At 41.1% G+C, this 22,076-nt stretch overlaps 1 protein-coding gene across 8 annotated transcripts in view; it reads left to right on the top strand.

The window, feature by feature from the left end:
• The window catches only part of GCNT1 (glucosaminyl (N-acetyl) transferase 1), a 45,949-nt gene extending 37,315 nt beyond the window's left edge, over nucleotides 1–8,634 (top strand). For 7 of the 8 annotated variants that reach the window (XM_070248081.1, XM_070248083.1, XM_070248085.1 and 4 more), the window contains 2 exons: nucleotides 1,915–2,063; nucleotides 3,877–8,634. In XM_070248081.1, coding sequence (XP_070104182.1) covers nucleotides 3,917–5,305 — 1,389 coding nt within the window. In that variant the 5' untranslated portion in view covers nucleotides 1,915–2,063; nucleotides 3,877–3,916 and the 3' untranslated portion in view covers nucleotides 5,306–8,634. 8 annotated transcript variants of the gene reach the window in all.
• Nucleotides 8,635–22,076: the final 13,442 nt, after the last annotated feature.

The following is a 22,076-nucleotide window of genomic DNA, read 5'->3' as shown; positions in this document are numbered from 1 at the left end:
CTTTTCATGGCTTAGTAGCTCACTTCTTTTTATCACTGAATAATATTTCATGTTGTGGATGTACCACAGTTTGTTTATCCATTCATCTATTGGAGGACATCTTGATTGCTTCCAGTTTGGGGCAATTATGAATAAAGCTACTGTAAACATTCACATGCAGGTTTTTGTGTGGACGTACGTTTTCAATTTGGTTAAATACCTAGGAATGTGGTTGCTGGATTAAATGGTTAGCCTATGTTTAACTGTAAGAAACTGCCAAGCTGGCTGCCAAAGTGATTGTGCCATTTTACATACTTGGAGCTCATTGAGCTTATTGGATGTGCAGATTAATTTTTTAAAATCAAATTTGGGAAGTTTTCAGCCATTATTTAAATGTTTTTTCTATTGCTCCTGTTCGTGCATGCAGCCTCCTCTTTCCTCTCTTACCTCCCCTCCCCCACTTTTCTTCTGCGACTCCTGTTATGCATTTGTTGATATGCTTAATGGTATCTCACAGGTCTCTGAGGCTCTGTTCATTTTCTTTAATTCTTTTTTCTTTGTTTCTCAGACTGGATATAATACTCTCACTTGACCTGTCCTCAATTCCAGTGATTCTTTCTTCTGTCAGTTCAAATCTGCTGTTGAACCCCTCTCATCAGTTTTTCAGTTCAGTTTTTGTACTTTCATTTCCAGATTTCTGTTGGTTCTTTTCTATAATTTCTATCTCTTTATTCACATTCTCAGTTTAGTTAAATATCATTCTCATGCTTTCTTTTTGTTCTTTAGTTCTTTGAGCGTATTTATAATAGCTGACAAAGTTTTTGTTTAGTTAAGTGCAACACCTGGACTTCTTAGGGATAATTTTTGTTGGCTGCTTTTTTCCTGTGTATGTATGTCATATTTCTTTACATGGCTTGTAATTTTTCTATTGAAAGTGGACATTTTATAATGTGTCAGCTCTGTAAATCGGACCTCTGCCCCTGCCCTGCCCAGGGTTTGTGTTGCTACTAGTTTAGTGACTTTCCTGGGTAAATTTGCTAAAGTCTATATTTTTTGTTGTGTGAAGCCACATAAGTCTCTGTTCTGTTAGCTTAGAGGTCGCCTAATGATTAGACAGTCATTTTCTTTTCTTTTTTTTTTTTTTGAGGAAGATTAGCCCTGAGCTAACTACTGCCAGTCCTCCTCTTTTTGCTGAGGGGGGCTGGCCCTGAGCTAACATCCGTGCCCATCTTCCTCTACTTTCTATGTGGGACGCCTACCACAGCATGGCTTGCCAAGCAGTGCCATGTCCACACCCAGGATCCGAACTGGCGAACCCCAGGCCACCGAGAAGCAAAACGTGTGCACTAACTGCTGCACCACTGGGCTGGCCCTGATAGTGATTTTGTCAAATACCTTGAACCAATCTGGGGCAGAAATTACTTAAGGGTGTAATTTTGTGTAGGGATCTGATGTTTTCATGGTTGAGATGCTTTTGTATTTTAGCAGAATCTCCCAATGTTTGCTTTCCTAAGAGAGGTTTGGAGTTGAGTGATGGGCAAGGTAGTTGGAAAGACATAAGCGGCTAATTCAGTGGCAGGATTGTCTGTAACGAGCCGGTGAGCACTGGGACTCCTCCCAGTGGCGATGGCACATGTTGGATTTTCCAGTCACATCGGACTCTTAAACGGTTCTTTGACACACACTTTGGGACATGCTACTGGAGTTTTCTTTGAAAAAGCTCAATCTTAATTGCAGGATGTTTTCAAACCTTTAGCAATCCACAAATATAACGTTAGAAAAATAAGACGGCAGGGAAGCAAGTGTTAAAAGAGAAAACTCACCCAGCCATAATTTTGTGGAAAAAAAGTGAATATGTGGGATTAGTTCGACAGCATGCTTTCTGAGTGGGTGTATACTTACATCCCTTCACTGATTTCCCTTTTCATTTCACAGATTGTTTAAAAAGCCTCATGGGACATGACACCATTGCTGGATGCCTACTACATTCAAGAAACCTGACTGCATGAGAGGCACTCTACCTGGGCAAAGGATGTTACCTGGAATCAGAACTAAATGATCCAGACTTTACTTAACCCTAAATGGTAAAAAGTCTAAGGACTTTTCATAACATTATTATATACTAATAATGGTCAATTATTTATTTTTATTTGTGTTATTAATATTCCCAATTTATTTCCTAATTAAATATTTTAAAGTTTTAGTACTAATTCTAGTTTCAAATCTTTATAAATCTGGTATGGAGACAATTGATGGTATTTGACTTTCTTTGCTAGAACAGTAGCACTTCTTAGTTACAGAACCAATTGCCAAGTTATAAAATTGACTTTTGGAAACAAAACAATATTTGTAAGCATTTTGCATAATAAAAACGGGTCGGGTCCCTGGAATTTGAATATAGACAAAAGGTCTGTCATAGATGACAATTTGTATACAACTGTTTTTCTGCTAGGCTTACTTACTATAACCTCTTGTAATCAATGCAGGAAATGTAAGGCTGTGTCTCTATTTTGGCTTGTGTATATCTTCTCTTCCTGTGGCGCCTGGAATGGAAGTGACCTAAGTGAGGTCAACCCAGTACGGTCCCAAATCTGGCTTGGTTTCAGCTGACCCTTTCCAGTCCCGTTTGAAAATTCAGTTGACCTGCTTTTTTTTCAAAGATCCTTAAAAGTCACAGCCGTGTCTGAACTTCTCCTTAAGTGTACCCCCTGTAGGGGAGGAAGACCTTTCCTCTCCATTACCTGGGTTCGTCTGGCCAGAGAATGAATTAAATTTACATGAGACAGAATAGCAAGAGAAAATTAAACAAAGTTTTATGAGGACCATGGCCCAGGGCCTTTCTTCCTGAAGGAAGAAAGGGCACCGAAGAAGTGAGGTATACAGAGTGGTTATATACCCCCAAAAAGGGTGTTTCACATGTGATGAAATGTCCCTCCCACGATAGCCACAAGATTGCCCTGTCAGCACAGTGCTTGATGGACACAGCAGGTAGTGGTCTGCTGTCTCAGAGGGCGTAGCCGGAGCCAAGTCTATTGTCTTGAGCTGGGTGGTCACAGGTGAGCGCAACAATCAGTTCCTAGCCTAAGGAAAGATGCTTAATCCTTAAAGAAATGCCAACGTTGGGAGGGGGAGGGAAGTCAGTTACAGGAGGTTACCAGACAAGCACAATAAACAAATGCAGATTTAAGTCCTTGCCTTCCCCATTCATTAAGAGTTTCTAGAGATAAGGTCATCTCCCCTTCTTCCAGGTACAGAGGGAGATATCTTTACAAATATCTTTACAGATGGAGAGTTCTTTTACAATGTAAATATCTCTTAACAAAAGGGTAAGCAAGTTCTACTTTTCAGTTGCTTTCCTGTCTGCAAAGAAACCAGCCTCAAATAATCCTGATGCCAAAGAGACATATTTGGCGTGACCAAGACCAGCCCCCACACCCCAATCTGAAATTGGGAAAAGCAGAATGGATCCAATCTCTTCAAATATTTGAGGTTGCTGATGCCAACTGATGGACATTAATGAATGTCAGGTGGAATCCAGATTAGTAATGATTTCAAGATGAGGGATGCTAATTAGAAATGGCATGGGATCAAAAACTCACCAACTATGGAGAGTTCAGTCATTATAGCCTTGGTCTTCAACTGTGTTTGCACCTCAATATACCTGAGAGGTAAAATGCTTGTTGTAGGATATTCTAGCACATCGTTGTACTTGACTTTTTTTTTTTTTAAATCTGGCATTAATACTGGAAACTGGTTTCCTGTAACACCACCCCTTTTCCTCTGATTGACCCACTTTGTTTTAAACATCTGACGTAATAGCAAAGAGAACAGTTTTTGAGCCTAGGAAGATATTATAAAGGACTGTATTCATAGATATCCTTTCTATTTTTCTTTTAGTGCTATTTTCCATTTCAAGATGTCTTTACACTTCTGATAAATGCAAACTGACAACTCTCAAGGCCACGACAGGGAAAACCATTACTGCTTGAAGCCCAGAAGACTGCCCTTAATGAAGGAAAGTCCCCGATTGTTGTTTGAGATGCTGAGGAAGTTACTGCGGAGAAGACTTTTTTCTTATCCCACGAAATACTACTTCTTGCTGCTTGTTTTTTCCGTAGTCACCTTCTCTGTTTTAAGAATTCATCAAAAGCCTGAATTTGTAAGCGTTGGACATTTGGAGCTGGTTGGCGAGAATCCTAGTAGTGATATTAATTGCACCAAAGTTTTACAGGGTGATGTCGATGAAATCCAAAAGGTAAAGCTTGAGATTCTAACAGTGAAATTTAGAAAGCGCCCCCGGTGGACAGCCTACGACTACATAAACATGACCAATGATTGTACTTCTTTCATCAAGAGGCGCAAATATATTGTAGAACCCCTTAGTAAAGAAGAGGCAGAGTTTCCAATAGCATATTCTATAGTCGTTCATCACAAAATTGAAATGCTTGACAGGCTCCTGAGGGCCATCTACATGCCACAGAATTTCTATTGCATTCATGTGGACAGAAAATCAGAGGATTCCTTTTTGGCGGCGGTGATTGGCATCGCATCCTGTTTCAGTAATGTCTTTGTGGCCAGTCAGCTGGAGAGCGTGGTGTACGCCTCATGGAGTCGCGTTCAGGCTGACCTCAACTGCATGCAGGACCTCTACAGAATGAGTGCAGACTGGAAGTACTTGATCAATCTTTGTGGTATGGATTTTCCTATTAAAACCAACCTGGAAATTGTCAGGAAGCTCAAGTCGTTAATGGGAGAAAACAACCTAGAAACTGAGAGAATGCCATCCAATAAAAAAGAAAGGTGGAAAAAGCATTATGCAGTCGTAAATGGAAAGCTGACAAACACAGGGACTGACAAAGTGCACCCTCCTCTTGAAACGCCTCTGTTTTCAGGCAGTGCCTATTTTGTGGTCAGTAGGGAGTATGTGGAGTACGTTCTAGAGAATGAAAAAATCCAGAAGTTTATGGAGTGGGCCAAAGACACATACAGCCCGGATGAGTATCTCTGGGCCACTCTTCAGCGGATCCCTGAAGTCCCAGGCTCGCTGTCCTTAAGCCATAAGTATGACATGTCCGACATGCATGCGATTGCTAGATTTGTCAAGTGGCAGTACTTTGAAGGTGACATTTCCAAGGGTGCCCCCTACCCACCCTGCAGCGGGGTCCACGTTCGTTCTGTGTGCGTCTTTGGAGCAGGTGACTTGAACTGGATGCTGCGCATGCACCACTTGTTTGCCAATAAGTTTGACACGGACATTGACCTCTTTGCCATCCAGTGTTTGGATGAGCATCTGAGGCATAAAGCCCTGGAGACGTTAAAACACTGACCATTTGTTGTAGACAATTTTAGAAACAATCAGAAGGATGCATGAGAGGTGCCCCCTCTGATGCTTCTGCCCTGTTAACAAACATCAGAAAAACTATAGCAGGTGGGGACTCTTAATTCTTCATGTCAGAGAAGCTACATGGTTTCTGCAGAACACAGTCAGTTAGAAAGGTTCCAGCATTAAATGTTGACCTAGAGTTAATGTGACGCCAGGGCAGGTTGCAAGGCATTGTCGGGAGAGGTGGCCGGGGAAGAGGCCGAATATAAAAACCAGCCTACTGGGGCCGGCCCTGTGGCCGAGTGGTTGAGTTCACGTGCTCCGCTTCGGCAGCCCAGGGTTTTGCAGGCTCGAATCCTCGGTGCAGACATGGCACCACTCGTCAAACCATGCTGAGGCAGCGTGCCACATGCCACGACTAGAAGGACCCACAACTAAAAATATACAACTATGTACCAGGGGGTTTGGGAGAAAAAGGAAAAATAAAAAAACTTTAAAAAAACACAAAAACCCAGCCTATTAAAAGTGCTCAGGGACTTAAAACAAGATTTGACCTGTGCCAAAATTACTCTGAGAGCTTTAAATATGACAGTTTTCCTGATTTGAATACATTTATAGCAACAACCAATCGTAAGGATGTAATTTATCTTATTGGTTATATTTGTTGAAATAGAAATTTTGACTTTAAATGATCCTTCTAAATAATTCAGTTTCTGCTGTCATATTGCTCTATGTAGTGTATCTGTATGTCATCTCAGGGAACTTGAAAAATGGGCTTGATTGAACCTGAATATTTCTGACAAATTTTTTGCTTCTAACAATATGCATTTGTTTTTAAAAACAAAAAACTGGCTATTTCCGGTTTAGTTGATTCTATGAATCGTCTTAGGTTATTAGAAAAGATATCATCTTAGATTATTAGAAAAGTTAAGATATCTTTGTCTGTTGTTACCAGTTTCTACAGAGTAACACTCAGTTTTTCCAAATATTTGTTTCTCTATTGTTCCCTTCAGTCTCCCTAGACCTAGCTATCAAGCTGTATAAAAACTTGTTTTCCTAGTGCCCTGTGTGGCTGCCTCAGCTCTCTTGAGTGATCCGATCCACGATAATTAGTGTGGAGAACTAAGACACAAAGGTGAAGTTGGTATGGGAGAGGGGAAGAGAAGGAGTCATATTTAGACAATTTCTGAGGCCTATGATGAATGTTAAAACCCAGTAGTGGGCACTATTCCTAGACATTGAGACTGTTGCTCTTGGGATCCACTTGTGTCCAACCTCCCAGGGTGTTGCATGCTTATGTCACCTTTGTCTCCATTTGAAAGGAACTGGCTCCTGCTCTCCTCTCTTCTTCATGTTCCCTGCCCGTTGGTTGTTCCTTAGCCCTTGTAAGTTTCTTTCTGTCCTAGAACCTATGAGGAGGGAAGAGCTGTGCCGTTGTTCCGCATGAAGGCCTGGGAACCCTAAAGGGAATGTTAGGTTTGGGGCAGATGGTTTCAGTATTGGTATTATTCAGAGCATATTGTTTTTACTCTACTTTTTCGCCAAAAGACGGATGATTTGAGGTTGCTATTGTGCTGTCTCATATCTCAAAGTAAATGAAGATTTTTTTCAAAACTTGCTCTTTTGCTAAACTGATACCATTCAGCCAATGATCTAACTGGAAATGTGAAGCTTTATCATTTAGCTTGGACTTTAAACAAGAATCAAAATGATGTACTTTATTTTTAAAACATAGCCCACTTAAATGGTACATGAGAAGTTTGTGATATCAGTTTTCAGACATTCAACTGAGAAAACATTTTTTATTCCTCAAAGGTAGAAAACATTTTTATTTTATGGAGAGCTTTGTTATACTGACCCTCCCGAACGAAAGTTTCACGTTTTTTAAACCTTTATCATCATTTGTAAACGTGCAAGTCAGTGGATTGCTGTGTGTTGCATGATTTGATGTGGCAGCCAATATTGGACCCAAAAAAACATACTTGCTTTGAAAACTCAAGAAATGATGTCAGTGAGGCCATTATATGCATAGTGTTCCATCTCCATGACTGTCTAAACCTGTTTATTCTTTGATTGCATGTGAAATATTTCTCCCGTGCTCTCTCTTAGCAGAAAGATTTTACCTTTAAGGTAGGGCATTTTTGCTCTAAAACCAGTGATATTCAGTGACACTTTGTGTCTGTGCCTTGTATTTTCACTCTATTCATGGTGTCTTGTCTTCTGGACATTTTTTCATTTTGAAATTTTCAAATCTATGGGAAAGTTGAAAACAATAGTACAGTGGACCCCATATAACCCTCACCTGGAGTCACTGGTTGTTAACATCATGCCCATTTGCTTTAAATTATATGAATTTTTGAATTAAGCAAAGTTGAATGTTAAAAATATATATGTAAATATCTAAAGTTCATGTCATTCATCTCAGTACTCTTATTGTGGTGTGCCTGCGTCTGATTTACATTTAAATTGGCAGGTTTTGAGGGACTTTTCTCTACCGTAGGTATAAAAATAGGACTCTCGAGGCCATTCTCCCAAGCCCGATGCTGCAACTGTGGACCCACCATCTGTCCTGTAGCTGTGGTACCTCATCTTTCTGGAATAGCCCTTGTTGAGACGTGTCCCAACATTACCCTATTGCTAATGCCTCTTAGAGGGATTGTATGTAATTCGTTATTTTTATACTATCCAGCATAACTTAAAGCAGATGAAAATCATACTACTGGGACCAGCAATTTGAAGAGTCAAAAAGACAGTTTCAAAAGGAAGTCTATGGTGCATTCAGGAGGAGCAAAATACAAGTTCTTTGGGAAAGTTATAGAACTTGTTTAAGTTGCTTCATGTATGTCAGTTATTAAACACTTAATTTCTTTAACTGTCATTTAAGGTCTTTTGTAGGGAATTATTAGAAATCATTCACAAATAAATCTTTAAACACACATGAACTGCACTTTTGTGATGAAAGGATTATTCTAGTTAAGAAAGTACTGCATCAAGATTCACGTATTAAGGACAAGAGTTAACAAAAAACAGTTCTTTTTTAGGCAATTACCTGGGCTCTTCCCAGACCATGGTAAACAGCTGCTCAGCCTTGCAAATGTGAAGCATTATTGTCTCTAAACATGTATTTGTGTCATTCATCCAGTACAATTCACTTAAATGAAATAACATAAGTGGATTTTCTTTTGTAGTTATTTGTTGGGGAGGAAGCCATATTTTGACTCATTTCATCTGTAGGGTCAATTGAACTGGACTTTTTCAGTTGGCTTAGAAAAATAAAAATCATTTCTTGTTATGTTCAATATAAAATAAATGCAATACTATTAAATGGCAAACATGGTTACAGTCGGTTTTATTCTTTTGAATGTGGGCATGACGATTCAGAAATCAATGCCTTGTTTCTACAAATTATGCTTTTTTCCTTAGCTACCAGCTCTCAAATATTAAATTAAGTAGTTGATGTGGTATGTTGTAACGAACAAATGATACTGTTAGTCTCAAATTCATGTGCCCGATGGACAGTACGCCAAACACAGACATTGGTGGTTGGAGATGGAGAATGATTTACTAGAACTGGCCAAATCAGTAGGTGGGAGCCTGGGTTCGCTCTAATCCACCTCCCCAAGAACAGAAAGCAGGGGGTTATGGAGCTAAGGGGCCTGGCAGGAGGAGCTTCGTGGAAACAAGGGAGTCACTCCCGATGAGCCCCTGGGCAGTCTGACTTCTGGGCTTCAGTAGCTGCTGAGGGCCAGCCATCTGGTGATGGTAACCTCCCCGTAGGCATTCTCTTTCATCTGCAAAACAAGCTCACAAATCCTTGAGACCTGAGTCACCCCTCAAGTTGAACAGAAAAACAGCCAATTGGTTTAATATCTACAGTAACCCTCAGGTACCCGGCTTCACAAATGTTGTGTGTGAGCAGTGATTAAAAACATAAGATTCATTCTCCAGGCAAAACTGTTTGAGAGGAAAATGGTGTGGCAAAGGCTGAAAATTTAACACAGACTATGCAGAAAGATTTAGACGGGGACTTGAGAAGAATGCAATTTAATAGCCAGGATTGCCTTCTAGGGCCTTACTACCTTCAGCTGGTGTCTGCTGGCGGAGGGAAGCAGTGTTCCAGTCGGTTCCAGCTCAGTGGACACAAACACAAACAGGATCTGTTACTTGCTGTGGTTTGCATGTGCAGGGCACAGCTGACGGAGAAGGGAAACCACCCCCCTCTCCCAGATACTGGTGTCCTCCAAACGTCCTCTCACCTGATCTCTTAAACCTTTCTGTGTGCTCTTCAGCCCCATGTCAGGTAAAACAAACTGCAGAAAGTGACAAAATGGATTAACCTCAGATCTTTCTCTAAAGCTTGAGAGCTTTCCCTATCCTTTATAAGCCTGTCAGAGATTGAATGTTTAATGTGTGCTTTCTTACAGTTTGCAGGGCTTGTCATCAGTATATTGATTTAATATTTCTTGGTGCAATAAGACCCAAACTAGCAATGATTTATAATTATTGGGAAAGAAAAGACTGTTTTCATTACTGCAAATGATAAGATTGTCCAAGCAGACCGCTTAGGAATCTCATCTTAGAATTAATATGAAATTAGCAAACTGCCTCCAGATAGCACAAAATTACGTTTTTCCAGATTCAAGCAAAAAGATAGTTTTAAGATATCATAGGAATATGTTACCATTCATCATGGCAACAAACTGTAAAAGGGATAGACAAACGTAAGGTGTGTGGAACCTACATGAAGAAAATTGAAGACCTGAATAGATGGAAAAATCCCTTGTGCTCTTAGCTGATAAGTACTTTAAACATGTCCCTTCTTCCCAGATCATCCATCAGTTAAAGGTAAGTCCAGTCACATTCTCAAGAGGTTGATAAAATTGTTCTGAGTTTCATCAGAAATTAAAAATGTGCAAGAATAGCTAGGAATACACTGAAAGAGGAAATTAATGAGGTCTTCTAATACTAAGTATGAAGCCATATTGTAAAGCTAAAAAATATTAAAAGTGTACTGTTCATTTACATTTAACTCTCAGAGCAATATCAGTCATCACAGCCCAGAAATAGATGTTAGTATATGTAAAATATTGCAAAGGAACCATCAGAACATAGGAAGGGAAAGGTAATTGATTCAGTAAGCACCTGTTTGGAGAACATTAGACTATAGCCTCATAATGGACACCAAAATCCAGGGGGCTAAGAGGGAACGTAAAGCAGACCTCATCAGTGACTATCTGCATGTGATGGAATTTTCCAAATTAGGGCCACAGAAGGATTCATTTTAAGGAACAGATTATAGATTTAACTAAAAGTATGTGTCTTTGGAATATTGAAAAAACCAAAGAATCAGAATTGGAAAATTGGCCAAAAAATTTTGAAAGGGGGGGGGGTGAATACCTTAATATGGAAATTATGGATGCTAATATTTTTCATTGAGATTACCATACAACTCACCCATTTAAAGTTTACAATTCAATGGTTTTTAGTATAACCATCGCAATCAGTTTTAGAACATTTTCATCTCCCCCAAAAGAAACTCTGTCCCCTTGAGTGGTCACTCCTTGTTAACCCTCCACCCCTGTATACTAATACATTTTTAAGAAGCACTAAGATGCTAAGAGTAAAATGAACCAAATATGTAACAATTCACAGAAGGAGAAACTGAAATGGCTAATATGAAAAATTGAAACTCAATAAAAATCCAAATTAAAACAATTTAATTTTTAGCAAAATTAGCAGGGCTTTTTTTGTTTTAATATTTGTCCTCAATACTTATGAGACTATGTTGAGAAACACATGCTTATACTGCAGAGAATTGTTAAAACCTACTGAAAAAGCAGTTTAATCCCACAAAGAGACTTTAAAAACATTCAAACTTGGGGCCAGCCCCATGGCCGAGCGTTTAAGTTCTCGCGCTCCACCTTGGCGGCCCAGGGTTTCACCAGTTCGGATCCTGGGCGAGGACATGGCACCGCTCATCAGGCCATGCTGGGGTGGCATCCCACATGCCACGACTAGAAGGACCCACAACTAAAAATATACAGCTATGTACTTGGGGGATTTGGGGAGAAAAAGCAGGGAAAAAAATCAAATTCTTTGATCAATAATTCACTTTTTGGAAAATATCCTAAGGGAATCATCAGAGATCTGGATCCACATTTAAGCCCAATGTTTGTCACATCCTTATTCATGTTGAAATGTAACAATACATAAATCTCCAGTGACAGGAATAACTGTACTTTTTTTTTTTTACATTCCTGTGATGGGATATCATGGAATCTTACAGTATGCATATGCCATGGAAAATTACTATAAGAGAAGTAAACTGGAAAATTATATATAATGTGATCCCAATTATGTAAAAAAATGATATTGAACAGAAAGGAGCATTCAGAATTTCCCTGGAATATCACATCTTGATATTTTGAGCGATTCCCTCCAGCTCCATGAAATTGTTGCTTGCCAAGTGTTTATTTGGAGTGTTTTCCACATATGGTTTGCCTTAGGGAATCTTATTAAAGCTCCTCACCCCCAGCCTTTACTTGGAAGGAGCCCTGCTTTCTCTCCACTCCTTTTTCACCCACGAAAAGTTTGTAGATTTAAGCTTTGGCGCTTAGCAATGTGTCCCGAGGCCTTATACTCGGCAACCTTCTCAGATAGTCCAATTGTACACCCTGGGTGGAGAGAACTTTTTGCAGCACTTACCAGAAGAATCGTTTAACCAATTCTACAGGGCATGGTCAACCTGGCTTCAAGATCCCAGGGGGCTTAGATTGCCAGAGGTTTTACTTCTAGCTCCTGAGAATCTACATAGGGAATTTCACTTTCTGATACCAGATAAATGTTAATTGCTTGCCAGGTGAGGATGGTCTGGTTCTTTCAGCTGCATGCCAATGCAAAACAGATGTTCCGCTTCCACAGGAGGACTTGAAAATATTCACCATCCCCAGCACTCATTCAACCATCCGTGGGAGGAACTTGGAAGAGCAATCTTGGTGCGGGAGGACGATCTCATTAAACTTGAGAACTTTGTGTGTTTCATATGAAGTCTTTACCTTTAAGATTAGCTGAGAAACAGAAACCAATGCTTTCTTTAAAAAAAAACTTTTTTTTTAAATGATTTATTTCTGCAGAACTAATCACTAGCTTCAACATTGCTGGTCATTTTAATTTACTTTCTTTGTCATCAGACTTATTAGTAAATGCTTCCTGGCCCGCTCAGAATTCCTTCATTTAACTTGATTCAAAGGAGAAATGTTTTCTCTTGAAGAAGCTTTTCCTACTCCTGCCCTCAAAGGAAAATGCTCCTTGAAATGTGTTCCTTGAAGTCCATTGAGGTGATGATAATGACGACAGCTCACACCTGTTGAGCATTTCTTTCCTGCATCTTCCAAGCACTTTGCATGTGTCACTTCACAACAACGTTGGAAGGGGGAGCTATTACTGGCCCCGTTTACAAAGGGGCCAAAGAAGCACTTGAGTCTGTAACAAATGGCTTCTTTAAAAAGAATGTTTTTCTCTGATCTGTGCACCTCCATTCCACCACCACAATGACCCATCTCCTTCCCCAGACCCTGCCCTGCTTTGAGTGTAGCACTTTTTTTAAACCAGCAAACGCATTGAGAAATAAAAGGGGTGGAAACAAAGATAATTAATCCTTGAGTCTTGCTGAAATCACCCCCAAAAGAGTGTGGAGACAGAGGGGAGAAAGAACGGAATTGTGGTGGGTGAGCATGAATTCCATGAGGGCAACGGGAGAAGGGGAGAGGAGGGTGAGAAATCCTGGAACAAAACAGTCCTGAAGGAAGAAGGAAAAGCAGGAGAGGGGAGTCGAGAAGCCCCAAGGGTGAATAGTTTCAAGAAGTGCTGTCAGTCTTAACACTTGATGAATGCATTGGAGGTTTGAGAGAGAAACGTTTTGGCATAAAATATATGTCTGCTTCCAGAGACAGTCTCCGTTTAGGTACGCTTTCCTATAGTGACCACTGTTTCTCTGGCTAATGTGATAGATACACCCTCCCACACACAAAGAAGGGTGGCCCTGGAATGAGAGGAACCGTAGGTAATTTTTGTTTGGCTGAGCCCTGTGTGCTTGCTTTTGTATTGCTGAAGGAATTAGGCAAACTGATGGAATTTGGTAAAGAATGTGAGGGGAGGAGGTACCAGCTGGAAAGACCACAAAGGATGTTGGGGGCAGGGTGATGGGTGGGCCAGCAGCCTGTAGAGAAGAACTTGAGGGCAAGGGGAGATTATAAAGGGTGTGTTAACCTTCTCCTTGACCTCAGGTGACCAACCATCCCGATTTGCCCAGGATTTGGGAGGTTCCTGGGACCCTGGACTTCAAGTGCTAAAACCAGGATGAGTTGGTCACCCTACTTTTGTCTTTTCCCCTAATCTTCAGGAAAATCTACATCAGTACCTTGAGAGTGGAATTTATGTTTTCTGGGCATTAGCAATTCAGAAATTGTTCCGCAGCTAGGCAGAGAAAGAACAGGCAGGCCACAAGTAGACCCAGCCATATACAGGCAAAGTTTCCAATTAAGGAGAGAATTATAACTGAGCAGGGTGTGGGGATGGCATCTTCTTACGGAACCTGAGAAGCCTAACCCAAACTGTTTGCCTCCAGGCCCTCCCAGCTCTGAGGGGGTCTTTGTGGACAGGGCAGTGGATGGATAGAAAGCAGAATAAGCCCAAGAAAGCTGGTCCTGCTTATGATATGTCAATGCACCTGCTGACTTACAGGTTCTACTTTGGAAAACCCTTCTGTTGACCTACCCAGTTACTGAAGTTGCCAACTTCAGAGGCATCTTGAGTGTTCTCTCTCTCCCCACAGCCAGTTACCGGGTTTCTCTTCTTAACAGTGCTTCTATTCAAACGCTCCTCTCTCGCCCTTGAGCCCCGTTCAGTCCCCCATCATCTTTCTCCCAGAGCGTTACCACTTTCCAAGCTGCCTGTTCCTGAATGCTGGCTTCCTGAAAATATCACCAAAACAATCTGGGCAAAGATGGACCAGAGTCTCTTGCTCACTGCAGTAATGGAGAGCTCTGTCTCCAGGCTTCTGGTAGCATCTCAGTGGGAGGAGGGCCAAGCTGGGCTGTTCACGAGGTTCTGAATTATGGTTAAGTTAGCTCCAACGATGTGGGATCTTGGATAATGACAGTGATAAAATAGTTAGGCCTGGAGGACACAGCAAGGTGAGGATTTTGAGGCCAATGGCTCAAACAGTTTCTAGGTATAAACTGTCATTTGATGCTTTTTAGAGCAGAATTGATGGGTCTTTGAGGATGTTCCTGGAGTGAAAAATGAAGTTATTTGCAAATTTTACCTTCCAGGGCAAGAATTTTCTGGAACAGTAAAGTTATGCTGATGAAGACAGTAAACGGTGTGGGTGTAGATGGTTTTGCTTTTCATCTCCTTACCTCAGATCTCTCACTCTTCCAATCCAATAACAGCACAACAACAATAATAACAGTAACAATAATAGTAGAAGCAAATACTTATTTAACTCTCACTATGTGCCAAGCCCTGTCCTAAGCATTCGACAAATATTAGGTCATTTAATCCTCACCACAACTCTATGATATGGTCACAGTTGTTGTCCACATTCTACAAATGTAGGAAGTGAAGCAGCTCAGAGAGGTCAAGTTTCTCGGCCAAGTTACGTAGAATTTCCATTGTCAGAGTGATACATCAGAAATGAAAATTTGGTAGTTTCACATTCTTGCTTCAACCCTTTCAATGACTTTTTGTTTTTGAGGAAGATTAGCCCTGAGCTAACATCTACTGCCAATCCTTCTTTTTTTTTTGCTGAGGAAGACTGGCCCTGAGCTAACATCCATGCCCGTCTTCCCCTACTTTATATATGGGGCGCCTGCCACAGCATGGCTTGCCAAGTGATGCCATGTCTGCACCCGGGATCTGAACAAGCAAACCCCAGGCCACCCAAGCTGAATTTGCGAACTTAACTGCTGGGCCACTGGGCCGGCCCTCAATGACTCTTTAATACCTAAAAGATAAAATCTTGATTTCTGCAAATGGCACATAAGGCTTTTCGTGATCTGGCCTTTACCCGCCTCTCCAGCCACCTTCTGTTTGCACACAATGCTCTATCCATTGGGAACACGTGGTTCTCAGAGCACATGATGCTACTTCATGTCTCCATGAATAGGGGTTTTTGCCCCTGGTGTCATCTACTCAGCGCACATGTGATTAAACAGGCGTCGGGAGAAATCATCTCTTCCCTCACTTTCAGCCTGTTTACTTCGTCCCCACTGAATGTGAACCAACAATAAGAGGGTCCTGTGTTTCTGCAGTCGTCTTACAGAAAGCCAGAGAGTAAACCAACACTGAGGAAGCAAGTAGAGAAATGGAGGGATGCAGACCGTGTCGTGGGGCTGTCCTTTCAGTCCTGGAGCAGGCTGAGCCCAGGCCTGTTCACTGGGAGCATCCAATAAATTCTTTTATTGCTTGAGCTCGAGCTAGTTTTTTCTTTTTTTTTAAGAACGTGCATCAGAAAAGGTCCTCATTCACAATACACACTCTGCTAGAACATGTTTCTCCAGGCTTTCAGACTAGAATGTCCTTACCCATCAACAGTCAACTCAGGCATCATCTCCTCTTTGAGGTCCTTCCTGTCACCCCACCCCCCACTCCACCTTATATAAATGACCACTCTGATCTCCAGCTTCCACAGTACCAAATGCAGAGTTTACTGCCACCATCTAAAATAGGTCATTGAACTTATTTGTGTACCTGTTTGTGTAGTTGGGTGTATATTTTTTTAAATAGACATTATTTTTAGAGCATTTTTAGGTTCACAGCAAAATTGAGTGGAACGTAGTTTCCCTTTACTCCGTCCCCCCTCCCACACGCACAGCCTCCCCCGCTATCAACATCCCACACCAGGGTGGTCCATTTGTTATAAGAGATGAACCTATTGACACATCATTATCACCCCAAAGTTCCATCATTTATATTAGGGTTCCCTCTTGGTGTTGAACGTTGTATGCGTTTGGACGGAAGTATAGCGACGTATATCCACCTGTAGGATCATACGGAGTAGTTCACTGCCCTAAAAATCCTCTGTACTCAGCCTATTCATCCCTCCCCTCCCTAACAGTGGCAACCACTGAACTTTTTACCTTCTCCATGTTTCCAGGGTGTCATATAGTTGGAATCATACAGGATGTAGCCTTTTAAATTGGCTCCTTTCACTTATAAGATGCATTTAACTTTCCTCCATGTCTTTTCATGGCTTGATAGCTTATTTCTTTTTAGTGCTGAATAATATTCCCTTGTCTGATGTACCACAGTTTGTTATCCATTCACCTACTGAAGTGCATCTTGGTTGCTTCCAAGTTTTGGCAATTATGAATAAAGCTGCTGTAAACATACATGTGCAGGTTTTTGTATGAGCATAACTTTTCAGCTCCTTTGTCTAAATACCAAGGAGTGTGATTGCTGGATCATATGGGAAGAGTATGTTTAGTTTTATAATAAAGCGCCAAACTGTCTTCCAAAGTGGCTGGACCATTTTTCATTCTTACCAGCAATGAATGAAGATTCTGGTTGCTCCACATCCTCACCAGCATTTTGTGTTGTCAGTGTTCTGGATTTGGGCCACTCTAACAGGTGTGTAGTGGTATCTCATTGTTATAATTTGAAGTCCCTCATGACATAGGATGCTGAGCAATTTTTCATATGCTTATTTACGGCATCTGTGTATCTTCTTTGGTGAGGTGTCTTTTTATGTCTTCTGCCCATTTTTAAATCAGGTTCATTTTCTTGTTGAGTTTTAAGATTCTTTGTATATTTTGGATAACAGTCCTTTATCAGTTATGTCTTTTGCAAATATTTCCTCTCAGTCTGTGACTCTATTTTTTTAACAAATGTATGTTAAAATGTTAAATTAGGGGCCGGCACCATGGTTGAGTGGTTAAAGTTCAGCATGCTCTGCTTTGGCGGCCCGGGTTTGCAGGTTCAGATCCCGGGCACAGACTTACACCACTCATCATTCATACTGTGGCAGCATCCCACATACAAAATAGAGGAAGACTGGCTCAGATGTTATCTCTGGGCCAATCTTCCTCAAGCAAAAAAAGGGGAAGATTGGCAATAGATGTTAACTCAGGACTAATCTTCCTCAGGAAAAAAAAAGAAAAAATGTTAAATTAATAGCTGACATTGCTCCCTGGGGGAAGGGACTGTGTCTTCTTCATTTTTATATTTTCAGGCCTAGCACAGAGCATGATATACAGTAGGTACTCATTAAATACGTAGTAATTGGAGAAAGACAATTAATTTGCTTAATTTTGATTAACTTCTCTTAAGGAAAAAAACCTTTTAGATATATTTTTTCATCTCAAATAGAAATCATAACAATAGAAGGGGAAAAATCTGGCTTTACAACCATCTGAGTTCAGCTTGTCTTTATTCTCTCTGTGAAACCAAACCTTACTGAAAATGAAATGCTACACCTGAATTAAAGTGTCCTGTCCTTTTTTTCCCTGCCCACAAATATTTCTGTTCAGAAAATTTGATCTTTAGGAATCTGGGGTTCTTTCTTCCCTGCGTGAGCACGTGACTGAGGTAACCGGAGGGCTGGTCCAATTCTGCATGTGCGCTCCGAGAGTTTGGGTCTCTGGCAGGTCGGGTTCCTTTCACTCACTAGGGGAAGAGAAGGGAGGAGGAGCAGGAGGCAGGCTGTGCTTGTGGGCCTCTGGACACATTTTTCCAAGCCGTTTATAGAAACTCCACAAAGTGGTCAGGCTACACCTGTTTCCTACGAAGCTGGACTGGATTTTGTATGAGGTGCAAACAAGGAAATAGGGATGGGTAATGAAAATAGAGAAGATGTGTGTGTAAAATTTGGGAAAAAAAATACACGCATTCTTGGCTTAGGATGAGCAACAACAAACCAGTGGGCCAGGAGAGAGGAAAGCCTTCCCCAGGAATCTTTCCACAGCACTACTGCGGGGTAGGCGGGCTGTGGGGAGCAACATGATTCAGGACTGCAGTGTCATTTCGACAGTAGACTGGCCAGAGTGTGGTGTCCAAGGAGGAGAAATTGCCTACTGTGATTATTACATCCATTTCAGCGGGTTTTCCTCAACCTGAGCACTATTGACATTTGGGGCCAGATAATTCGTTGTTATCGGGTGGAGGCTGTTCTGCACCTTGTAGGAAGTTTAGCAGCATCGCTGGTCTCCACGCACTAAATGCCAGCAGCAGCCCCCTTCCCAGTCATGACAACCAAAGATACCTCTAGACATTGCCGAATGTCCCCTGGAGGCAAAATGTCCTTACTTGACAACTACTGATTTATAGGAAGAATTCAGTTCCCATCACAGTGCCTGGGAAGGGTCTGCTATATGAAAAACCACTGACCAGGTATTAGATTTACACTGGTGAACCAAAGATTCATGGTTGCTGCCCATATGCAGCTTAAATCTGATGGGTGGGAAGATGAATGGATGGACGGTAGGATGTCTTGGTAGGTAGATATGACTTCTCTTAGGAATCAGCCAGTGTTTAAAAAAAAAAAAATGTCACCAAATTACTTCCTTTCTAGCCAATTGCAGGATGTAAAAACAATCCGTGTGAGAGGGCAGACCAAATGGTCCACCATCAGATCTGAATAACCCCCCAAAAATGATACCTATTGAAACTATGGTAAGTTTTTGGAAGTACGTGGAAACTAGTTATATCAATGACTCTCAAATACTAGGCTGCTTCAGAAGCAAATGAAGGAATTGATTAAAAAAAATGTCTGGGCCCACCTTAGATTTCAGAATTAATGAGGGTGAACCATGGAGAGTCGATTCTTGTTCTCTGCAGTAGTAATGTTCTACAAAGCCACCGCAAGCACTAAATTAGCAACTATTGACCTATTGCTGCAGGGGGAAATACAGGGTTAGGTTTCCAAGAACCTCTGGTCACCACATTTTTGTCAACCCAAGAGCTGTGTTATATAGGTTTGTCTGCCAACTTTCTTGTAAAACAAACCAACGTCATCAGCACTGAAAATCTGCTCTTCCGCATAACCCTTTTCCTGTATAACACTTAGCAAATATTTTAAAAATTGTTTTGAAGCCTCCTGATTGGCAGAACCAGCCTCCCCTGCAAGTTTCACATATTTCATGTCTTATCGTCTTTCGAACCTTGTAAGGCAGCCAGCACTAGCCGAAAAAGGTTTAACATTTCGTGACTCCAGATAACAGGACCATAAATTTCCTTCACTTTCAGCCTCACAATAATGCAGTCCACTGTACTTTTTTTTTTTTTTAATCTGTCATCATCTCATGAATCCGCAAATTTGGCTGCTTTTCCATCTTTTCTGTAGCTTCATAAAATACTGAGGTGATACTTTAGCACTTTCTGGGGTGGCCTCACATACAGATCAGCGAATTTTCTCTTCCTTTCATGTTGAACCCACGTTAACATTGAACTCACACCAACAGCACCGTAACTCCTGCTCGAACAAAGCTTCTCTAATACATATTTTCTCTGTAAGGCACATCCCAGCCTTCTTGTGCTTAGGAACACTAGCCAGCACTTCAGCACTGCTCTGAGGCACCATTTTAACAGTGAAATTGTCAACAAAAAGCACAAAATGCAAAACACGTGGCACTAAATAGACCGTGAAAAGGGCACTTGTTTACAGTTTGAGAACTGAAATGAGAAAGCAGAGCCTCGCCTTGCTTGTTCCACCTCACTGTGGAACTGTGGAATGTGTGGATTGGATGATTGAGATTTTTTGCCTCTCTATCCATCAAAAAGTACCACAACTAATGATTTTGGGGTTACAAGTACATTTTAGTGAGTATGAAAATTTGTAAATACAGAATCCATGAACAATGAGGATCAATGGTATCTGTATTTTTAACAAGCTCCCAATGGTATTGTGATATATAGCCAAGTTGAAGAAACTCTAAATTACAATTTACGAATGTAAAGTAGTGCTTCTATTTGCGATGGTGCAAAATTGTAAAATTTTCTTAAGACACCCAGCCCTATGACATTCCAGTTTACTGTTTTGCCCCAACTGAAAAAATTTTTAAAGCTACGCCTATGCCCTATGCTGTACCTGTGGCTGCTACCATTTGTTGAGCTTTCATTGGAGAAATCATTTTTATTCTTTTGACTAGAGATAAGCAGCTAGATTTTTTTAAAAAATTCTTCTATGCAATGGAAGTCTACAAGTATTAGGTTACCACCACAGGATTAAGATAGGAAAAAAGCACAACTGAAATAGTCTTTCACTTTTAGAAAAGGCAGCTGAACCTAAAGGAGTAAAGATCAGTGTATGGGGAATATTTCTCTCTCTGTTTGATTCTCAAGAGAAATGGTATACTATCCTGGGTTTCTTTTTCTCTTTCTCTTTCTAAATTGAAAAAAAGGATCAAAAGAGTCCTTAAACATGACATCTCCTCTACTTCTTTTCAGCACTACCATGATCGCAATTACTTTCAGTGCCAATTATTGTGTATCATTTGTCTCTCCTGCAGAATGTAAGCATCGGGGATTGTGTTTGTCTTATTCACCACCATGTCCCTGACACCAGGCACAAGGCCTGGTGCATTCTGGGTGTTCAAAAAAATGTGGTCAAACACATCTTTTTGAATGAGAAGGGAAAGAGGAAAGTGAATGAACATTTGTTGAGCACTTACCATATGCTAAGCAAGCTAAACTATCCCATGTATTCCTCACAAAACTCTATGGTAGATATTTTGAATCCTATTCTACAGATGAGAAAACTGAGGCTCAGAGAGGCTTTGTAACTAACCCCTGACACTCCATCAGTCATTGTTCCTTGCCAACTTACCTTCCATCTCCCCTCCTTCCTTGCTGGTAGAGCCTCAACTGTGTTGAGTATATAACACACTCTCTCCCACCCCTTACATGCTTCAGAGGATGGCAGTCCTAGCCCACATTTCAGGTGAAAGTGCTGATTGATTTACGACAACCAGGGGAAGAGTTGTTCCCTTTGTCAGTGATTGGTTTGGGAGTTGACAGGTGACTGACTCAGTTCTGGCTAATAAGAGGAAAGGGCAGGTCTGCTGGGGGCTGGATGTTCTGAAACCGGTTTTGAACTCCTAAGGGGACATTGGAAAAGACAGAATCTCTGGATTTTATGTTTCCTGGATGTGATGGCTGAAATAACTGCATCATCCTGTGACCTGAAATGGCAAAGTGGAGCTACTGAAGAACCAGGGTCCACGATGACGTGATTGAGCCTCTGAATTAAGGAGCCTCGAACTGACCCTACCTCTGGACTTTTCAGGTTAGAAAATAAGTTTCTGTATTCTTTTAGGCCTTTTGAGTCAGGATGATATTTGCAGATGAAGACATCCAAACTGACGTAATCTGGTAGCTGGGAAGTGGCAAACCCAGATTTCACCCCCGATCTGGCTCTGAAGTCTATGTTCTTTCCATTCCACTCCACTATCATTTGGAAAGTGAAATTGTTCAAAACAAGGGCCGGAGACTTCCGAATCCTGTGGGGAACTGAACAATGGCCATTGTTCTAAGCTACTCAACAGCCCACTCTAGCACTTTCTTCATGTGTTTGACGATAGACGTATCCACTGCACAGATATAGATGCAGTAAGCACAAGGTAATGCTTAAGTGTATTTTAACTTGTATTTTCTTCTGTAATTGTCCCTATAGTTCCATATGAATCATAAGTTCTCTGAGGGCAGCATCCATGTCTTGTTTTTCCATAAAACTGTATTTGTCAGTTTTGTTTTTGTTCCAGGTGATAGAAACACAAAG

Source organism: Equus caballus, chromosome 23, assembly GCF_041296265.1.
Source record: "Equus caballus isolate H_3958 breed thoroughbred chromosome 23, TB-T2T, whole genome shotgun sequence".
Taxonomy (NCBI): domain Eukaryota; kingdom Metazoa; phylum Chordata; class Mammalia; order Perissodactyla; family Equidae; genus Equus; species Equus caballus.
Note: the sequence above shows the minus strand (reverse complement) of the source record. Positions and strands in the feature narration are given on the sequence as shown.